At 39.2% G+C, this 8929-nt stretch overlaps 2 protein-coding genes across 2 annotated transcripts; both read right to left on the bottom strand.

The window, feature by feature from the left end:
* Nucleotides 1-25: 25 nt before the first annotated feature.
* Nucleotides 26-3327, bottom strand: rpf1 (ribosome production factor 1 homolog). The gene is made up of 9 exons (XM_079158577.1): nt 3034-3327; nt 2308-2364; nt 2063-2143; nt 1874-1969; nt 1464-1617; nt 1161-1243; nt 684-865; nt 448-574; nt 26-235 (listed from the first exon to the last, which is right to left on the bottom strand). Exons 1-9 carry the CDS (start codon nt 3271-3273, stop codon nt 194-196), a joined length of 1062 nt encoding a protein of 353 aa, XP_079014703.1. The 5' UTR covers nt 3274-3327; the 3' UTR covers nt 26-193.
* Nucleotides 3328-5239: 1912 nt separating this feature from the next.
* Nucleotides 5240-8898, bottom strand: LOC306695330 (deoxyribonuclease-2-alpha-like). The gene is made up of 7 exons (XM_079158554.1): nt 8813-8898; nt 7531-7628; nt 7273-7435; nt 7099-7180; nt 6839-6997; nt 6578-6769; nt 5240-6282 (listed from the first exon to the last, which is right to left on the bottom strand). Exons 1-7 carry the CDS (start codon nt 8828-8830, stop codon nt 5906-5908), a joined length of 1089 nt encoding a protein of 362 aa, XP_079014680.1. The 5' UTR covers nt 8831-8898; the 3' UTR covers nt 5240-5905.
* Nucleotides 8899-8929: the final 31 nt, after the last annotated feature.

The raw sequence follows: 8929 nt of genomic DNA on the forward strand, positions 1-8929 counted from the left end.
AGTTTGAATCTACAACGATGTGATATTTAAAAAAAAAAAAAAAAAACTCCAGTAATCGGTGTTGTCATCATGTTTAGTTGAAAGGACAAGTGATAACTAGTCCACAAAGAATCTGGATGTCCACTCTAAAGTCCATTTGTGGAAAGCCACAAACTGCAGTAATATCTTTGTCCTGCTGGTTGTTATTTTGCATTTAAAGCTGGAACTTTCGTCTGCAGGCATCCATCTCGTGGCGCTGGAAACAGAAGAAGTGTATTTTTTTTAGCATTACAGAAAAAGCCTGGGACATTATTCCTATGCTGAGTCACATATAAAAAGCACTCCACACATGGCAGACATTAATAAACTTCAAGTGGCACGGCACAAAACAAATTACTATTGAAGTGCCGACTTCATTGGTTCTATCATCACAGCTCTTCTCAAGGATTTCGTCGCCGAGAGACTCACCTTCAGCACCCACTCGTACTCCCCGAACTTTGAGTCAAAGGTGCCTTTCTGTAGAGAGCGCAGTTTGAGGGTGAAGCGAGGTCCCAGCTCTTGAATACCAACTTTCTTCTCATTCTTGAAGATGTACCTTCGAGAGATCACAATACCAGTTTATAGACCATCTATGTTCTTGGAACAGCTTCTGAAAAACGAGGGTTCTAATACCAGGCAGGTCAGAGTTCAGCTGAAACACTCACCTGTGAAACCTGAAAAAGACAAAGTCTCTCTGGTTGTGGAAGGTGGCGACCTGTCGACCCACAAACTGAGGGTCTTGTGGAAAGAGGGCAGCAAACATCCGGCCGATGCTGTGACCCAGACGTGTGGTGAAGTTGTTGAGGATCACCTCTGGAGAGTGTAAAGTTGGATCTTTGCCTCGTCTCTGCAACGAGAAAGCACGACAATTATGATGGAATCACATGACCAACAGTGGCTTCATATATTAAATGATTATAAAACCACGTGGACGATTCAGGCTTGAATGCCACACAGCTCATCATCAAAACATTCAAGCATTAATTGAGGTATGATTGCAAATAAGTAAAGGCATACGTTTCACTTTTGACTAGAGATAGGAGGCATAATTCTGTATAACCCATTACTATTGTCACGGTATTACAAAAGCCTCATTTAATCAAAACAGAAGCAGGAAATAGAATTTGAACTCATCAACTTGCCCTCATCTCCTTGCGCAGTCGAGCGTTGCTGATCTTGAAGTGTGCAGTCGGCCCGTCGGGAAGATGACAGAGAACCAAACCATCTGACGGTCGGGTTAAGGGGGCCGAATAAGGTCACACTAGGGTTAGTCGAGCTGGTCTAAGTTCTAGCTCACCGCATTAACGTTTGTTAGTGCAGTCGTCTCTGACACAATCCTCGTCCGTTATCTAAATGACAGCGATGTAATGAATACGGGGCAACAGAGAACAGTATACAGAGCATTGTGCGTCATCCTCTCCCGACACAGCTGCATTTGAGGATACTGGGCACTTTGCGATCCTCGTTGATGACCATCAGGTAGGTGAAGTTTCTGGCGACGCACTGAGGAATGACCTTCTTCAGGGCCAACCCTCTTCTGTAGTACACGTGGGCGTCTGGGATTACTGTGGCCAGCTGCTCACAAAACCTCACCGTCCTCTGCAAGACGCACATCAAGAGAGTTATTAATGTCTGGAAATGAGGAGTGAGAAGAAGCCTCAACAGACTCCAATTCATGTTGCAAACTCTATCCCGGTGTACGAAGCAGGCTAAGACCTTTAAGTGTTACCATTTTTAAATGGTTTGAAAAGGTCAAAAGCATTTTCCTTAAGAGCATCTTTGCTGATATATGACATTTAAAAAAGGTGACAGATTCTGGCAACTTCCATATTTTTGCCGAGCAGCAGCCACTTACCCCTCTTGGTCTGTCTGATGTTGTGATGAGCACTTTGGGGTTTGTCAACCCATTGAAATAGGCAGAAAACTCATCAGTTCCCTCGTCAAACGCAATCTGCACATGAAAACACACACACACGTTAATGCAAATCCATCAAATATAACCTTAGAGATGGTTTGAACAAGCTCGACCAAACTTGGTAAACACCTCTTCATCCTGTGGATCAACGGTTGTCTCGTCGTACACCCTCTGGTTCTCTATCGTCTTTGGGACTTCTTTTGGCGGCGCCTTCACGAGGGACAGAGCAAAAGAAAAAATGATTGCACAATAATAATGTTGTTACCTTGTTCAATGGTAAAATCCATTGAACTAAGAGGTCACTTAATAAACGTTAGTCTTTGACTGATGATAGCAACATATGGGACAAGACGCAGAGCAAAAAGAAAACTCACCTTGTCACCTAAAGCTTCTCTTTCTTTTTTCTTCTTCTTCTTCACCTGCAACTTTTGCTGAAATACAAACACAGAAAATTATAAACACTGAAATGCCAGACAGAGTGTGCTTGTAACTTATATTTACTGTAGCGCTGAAAGTTATAAAGTGGTTTAAGCTTCTCAAATGTGATGATTTCATGTTCACGTCTGCTGAATATCTGAGGTTTCTAGATCGTTGGACAGACAAAAAGCAGCAACTTGAAGATGTCATCTGGTGCTCTAGTAAATGTACTATCTTCTGAAGTTTAATGGATTATGAAATTAAATTTGAACTGCAACTGATAACTGCAGCTTTACGGTCAACGTTGTGGAGTAAGAAGTACCACATTTCCTTTTGAAATGTAATAAAATAGATGTATAACGTGGCATCAAATTGGAGGTTTTCAAGTACAATCATGGAGAAAGTACCTCAGATGTACACTGAAGTACAGTACTTGAGTACCTTCCACCACTCATGAGGGGAAAATTAATATTACAAAAAGTGACACATCATTTCAACCTGACCTGCTCTCTATAGCTTACATTAAGGGAGGGTTTACAGCGTGACTGTCGTACCAGACTGCACTCAGGTTAGTTTGAGCTCGGTGGACCCACATATTGCGAGTGTCATAAACTGGCAGCTAACGTTACGTTTACTTGGTAAATGACAACGTTAGCTTAGCTAGTATATGTATGGATCTTTACCTTTCTTTTTTCCTGCTTGAGTTTCAGGAACATAAAGTGTCGCCGCTGTTTGTTCTTGATCTCGGACACACTGAAGGTGGGGGGGAAGGCAGACTCTGCTGCCTCGCTCTTCTCCATCTTCACGTCCTCCTTCGTCTCAACTCCATCGGCTCTTCCGTTTCCCTCCTTATTATTGTTCTTCTTATTCTTCTTTTTCTTACCTTCGTTGTTGTGACTCACGGGGACCTCTGTAATGTCCATCTTGGGTAGGCTGTCTGTTTTGGCCAAAGATTTTTCACGTGTGTGGCGCTAGCTTCCTGTTCGTGTGCTCGCTACGGGGACCGGAAGTGACCTCGTTGTGGTGGTCGAGGAGTAAACTGTGGGGACACCTAGTGGTGAGGAGGAGAAAGACCAGGGGACAAACGGGCTGTTTTCGCTCTGAAGACAAAGTAATAGTCAGTACATTCAAGTATGATTCTTAACCCTTGTAATACTATAATTATGAAAGTCCGCCTGGCCCTTTTTGGCTTTTTTCTTCAATAAATATGTTAGAAAATATCCTTTTTGAAAAATTATTTTGCTCCTTTTTCCGGAGAAATGTAACTTTCATAATATGGCAAGTATTTGTCATTATTATATGTTATCAATGCTTAAAGCCCCCTTCCACTCAAAATGTTTGTTACTTATCTTGGATGTTTGATCTTCACTGTGCATAAATATGTATGTATGAAAAGCACACCTTCATCTGTAGAAGGGGGAAAGTTTCTGTGAAAAGATTCAACCTAATGTAATTGATTTATCGGCCACATGGGCACAGTGGAAATAATTTGATGATTCATCATCCTAGAAAGCGTTGTTATTGGAGTTATCATGTTTGCTTATACTGTTAACAATAAGCTTAGAGAGGGGGAATTATTTAATACATTAAACCATCCTTTGATAGACAAACAAACCAAACAAATTAATATAGAGTTGTATCAGAATGGGTGTATTGATTCATCTTTCAGGGGGAAAAAAGAAAGCCAACTGTCATTTCTATTTATTTGTAAAAATGGTCTGGGTGTTTGCACTTGTGTTTTGGTGGTGCATGTTTCCTTTTGTTTCCATTTAAATGCAACTTTTTGATCATGTTGTGATTATGTGGAGGTGCAAGTTTACATGGTCCATATTTGATCCATCTTCCCTGTTCTTATCAGCTCTGCAGGTCCAGCCACCATCAGGAGTCACACACACCACACTCACAATAAGGCAATTAAACACTTAATACACTATTGACCATGAAAATGTGCTTAACAGAGGATCCACCCACTGAACGCATAGTTTCAAATGCATACCAATATAGTGCGATCCAATTTAACACCAAACATCCTCAGAAATCACAACCAACCCAAATATTATGCTGTAAGGGTTTTTATTGGATAACCTGCAAAAACAGTTAATGTCACACAACAGAATGTCTCTGAAAGGATTTATTTAGGACATTTTAAACTGTTGACTGTAATATTAGTATAACATAATGGTCACGAGATTAGGACCCAGCATTTTAAAAGTATGGTGAGGCGCGGTGGTGGTGGTGTTAACAGGAAGGTGTGGTATCAAAGATGGTTCAACATTTTTAAAAAGCCACTTCCTGGATGATCAGCATCATAGTGCAACACAACCAGTGTATTTATTAACAAGTCAAATCATCGGCCTTTTTGTAAAAATGCTCCTCTTAACAAACATCTTTGATCGATTTTCACAATGTGACAATAAAGCATGAAAACAATAATAAAATAACAAATAACAATAACTTGTTTACAGAGCAGGAAAATAACAAATCACATTTATAAAAATACAAATTTTAGGCTCAAGAATTTGTACTTTTGTACTCTTGTATTTTCACCCTTTTTGTAGTAGAAAACAGTTGAAAAGGACATAATGTTGCTGTTCTTCTTGCAGCATCAAGCCTACAGCTTTGATATAAATTCCACATCTGCAAGGAATGGAAACATTATGAATATAACTGAAGTGTTGTTGTTTACTGTTGTATCTGAATTGCTGTTTCCATTTGAAATGAAGCATCCAAAATCAAAAGAAAACTACAAATTAAAATTCTTAGTTTGGGTTTAGTATTCCCGCTGACTTCTTTGAGTGTTGTTCATTTTGTGAGAACACACTGCAGACTTGAATAAATAAAACAGACCTAACAGGCCCAGAGGTCCAGGGACCCCGAAAGCTCCCGGGTTGCTGTGACTCAGCGTATTCAGGAAAATTTTGCGGACACACTGTTCAGGAATAAACACTGACACCTATATCAGCTGACATGATAAGGGCCTGATGCTGGGTCCTGCTTTATTATCTGACCTTGAGTCTCTTTCTTGGGGGTCCTTGTGTCAAAATCTAGTTGAGAGACTTTAATTATTTTTGTTTTGTGCTTCATATTTCCAAATGTATGCATTACTGTGGAGCCAGATAGTATCCCAGCATTGAGATAGTTTATAGGGGCCCAGCAACTAATATTTTGCTCAGGGGCCCACAGTTTAATCCGCCCATGGCTGACAGGCTAATCATCCTTTAAAAGGAAAAAAAATAAAAATAAAACGGTAGCAACATAACATTTGTAATTCAATATCATTTAATATAATCATTTATTTCAATTTATTTAATCTGCAGTAATAGTATCCTGATGGTATGAAAGTTAATGCTTAAGGCATGATCTTAAAAATAAAAATAAATGCAGTTAAACATGGTCTGTTAAACTTCTAAAATGTCAAGCTTGCAACACATTTAAATCTAGATATACTGTATAATGGTTCAGTTAATGTCAAGTGATATCAGGCTGCAGTCTTGTCTCTTTGCTTTTGGTAGTGCAGATACACTTTTCTTTACATTGCCCTAAAGGTTCATGCCTTCAAAGCTCTCTGTCTTGAGCATCAGAATGTGGTGATGCAAGTTTACATTTTTCATGCGATTGGACCATGGATCTGAAAGCCCTCCTAACTGCACGGTTTTCAGTGCATATTGCTCCTCCACCTCTTTTCATCTGACTCTCTTCCCTGTTCATATCAGCTATGCAGGTCCAGCCATCTTCATGAGTCACACACCACTTGGAGTGATCTACAGTATCACTAAAGGGCTTCATCTCTGGGATCTTTACTTTCTTCACATTATACACATGATGAGGGATGCTGGAGCTGCAGTTAGAAGACAGAGGGCGACGCATCTTTCCCCAGCTCTTGACATACAGATTCTGCTTCAAATAGTTCACAATAAGGCCAGAGTAAAGATCTGCAAACAAAACACAATAGTGTTATCTTTGAAAATTAAGAGTAACCCCGCTGCTTACAGACCATGGGGATCAAATTTTAGAAATACATTTTATACATAGATAAGAGAAATACAACTGCAAACCAAAAGTTATATGGTATTCTTTTGTTGTTTTCAATAGACAACAGGACAGACTAGAATAATTATAAACGTGCTCCTAATTTTGCTTTGTAAAAAACTCATCAGGCTTATCGTCAACCTAATGTGAAATTCTAACACTTGAATCCTGATTGATTGATTAATTGCAACCACTCACCATCCCCAAAACGTTTGTATTTTGCAAAGCTGTAGAATTTACGGCCGTTCAATGAAGTCAGCATCTTTTTACGAAACCAGGGTTTCTTCTTTGGGTAGCAGCTTCGCTGTGCAACACATTGCAGGTCATTGTGGAAGGTTCCCGGGATGTCAGAGTCATATGAATAAGCATGGATGTATTTGAGCTGCAATCCTGAGAAATCAAATTTAAGTTAAAATTTTTGGCAAATAACTTCCATGAATGTAACCGACGTTAACCTACCTATTTCTTTGAATTCCTCATAGGAGTAAGTCACACACATAAAAGTTTGAGCATTAACGCTTCCACTGTGTGGCCAGAAGTCTTTGCTGCGATATTTTGGAAATTTTGGTGTACTGTGTGAGAGCCAAACTCCTGTTTGTTTGTCCAACATCACAACTCCTTTGGGACGTAGAACAGAAGAAAACAACAGAAGCAGAGCTTTGTTAAATAATTATATATTTGACTTTGAACTTAATAAAGTGGAAAATGGCTGCACCCACCTTTACTGTGGCCAAATGATGCAGGAGCAACATATGGATCTGGAGGTTGATCATTATAGAGCATGTATCCAAGACCTTCAGTCTACAACAAAATAACAGCAAACTGAATCTGTGTGCAGATTGAACTCTCTGCACTCTCTGTGCAAGAGAGACATACGTCCTTTAATACATTACCTTTCTCTTGTAGAAGTCAAGAAGAGGTTTCAGGGTGTTTGCCAGAGTACCAGAGTCACTGTTGATTGCTTCTTTGCTGACTTTCCATCCGTTGGTGCTCTCATCCATGTACAGATACGACAAACCGTAACCATTCACATTGGGCAATTTGTATAAAATATACCTAATGATACGGAGATAAATATATTCTATCACATATTCAGCTGACACTGAGAATAGGTGCGGTGAAAATATGATTTGCCACAATTGTCTACCAACCAGTCCACCTCCTTTCCATTGTCATCCCTGCATTTCACATCTGAATCACACCCTTGAAAAAGGATCCCAACACTGAAGAGCAACTTCATCATTGTTCGCTGAAACAATCAAACACAATCATGAGAATTACAAGGACAAGAGTCTTCTTTTCTCACATTAATCACCAGTTGATTGCCTTCAATATCACATTTTCTGAGTTTTAAGAAATTTACAATTTTCTTGAATTTGAACAATTGGTCGACAAAAACATCCTCAGCTTAATTTAGAGTATGATGAATTTCAGCTTTGTATCCTTGAGCCGAGACAGTGGTAACAATCTAGCCCGTCATGATGTCACCAAAATTCAATACTGAGGTCACATGATGAAAATTGAATCAACTCCATGCCAATGGAGCAAACTCCAATTGCTGATGAAGGCTGTAAAGTGTGGCTGAAAGCTCCAGAAATAGCTAATAATTGGACCTTGAGTTAAGATTAATATTGTTAAACTACTCTTCCTAATATCACAAAAGAACTGTCATGCTCAAAGACTTTAATATAGCAATTTGGCAGAACTGGTTTACAGTCTTTACACACTCAGAAAATTACACAACTGTAACACAGATGATGATTATAGTGTCAGTGAACCAAAGTTCACAGAACGACCTCAACGCTCCCTGGCATTAATTCACAAGTCTCTGAACTCTCCAGGAGGGAACATCATTCTACAAGAACATAGTCCTCATCTGATGTTTTGATGATAGTGGTGATAGAGATTTAGGATGCGTCTGTATAACTGATCTTTTTAAATGGAGAATTGTAACTGGCACCACCATCAGGGATTATGATATACTGTATTACAATTTATTTCAAGGCTCTTCTAAGAATTTCACCCGTGGTTTTGGAGGGAAGTTGGTGAGTACTCAGAGGGCTATAAGAGTTCTGCATTTCAATAAATGAACTTCCTGGACCTTGTAGAGTAAATCATTCCAAAAGTGCAACACAACTGGCTCCACTTTCACAAGTATTAACAGGTCAAAACAACAGTTAACAATGTAATCATGGGCTTTTCTGAGTAAACATCCTTTCACTGGAACATAATGTAAATACAGTCATTTGATTATTTCCATTTTCTATGCACTTCTAGATCAATATCAGAGGGAATTATATATATAAACTTTTAATTCCACTGACTAGTTATTTTAACATTACTTAGAATACATCTGAAACACGTGAAGCTCGTCCTGTGGTTTTCTTTATCTTAAATTTCGACTATTATTCTTTTTAGCATCATTTTAGTTACGTTTCTAGCCATCGTCATTTCTCTTCAGAGTCAACTGTGCTTTTGTTTTACAAAGCTCTTACTCATGGAACTGACACCCACATCTCTCATATTTAGTTTGCTTCCTTGTTCCTTGTT

The sequence above is a fragment of the Pholis gunnellus genome, assembly GCF_910591455.1.
Source record: "Pholis gunnellus genome assembly, chromosome: 4".
Classification (NCBI taxonomy): domain Eukaryota; kingdom Metazoa; phylum Chordata; class Actinopteri; order Perciformes; family Pholidae; genus Pholis; species Pholis gunnellus.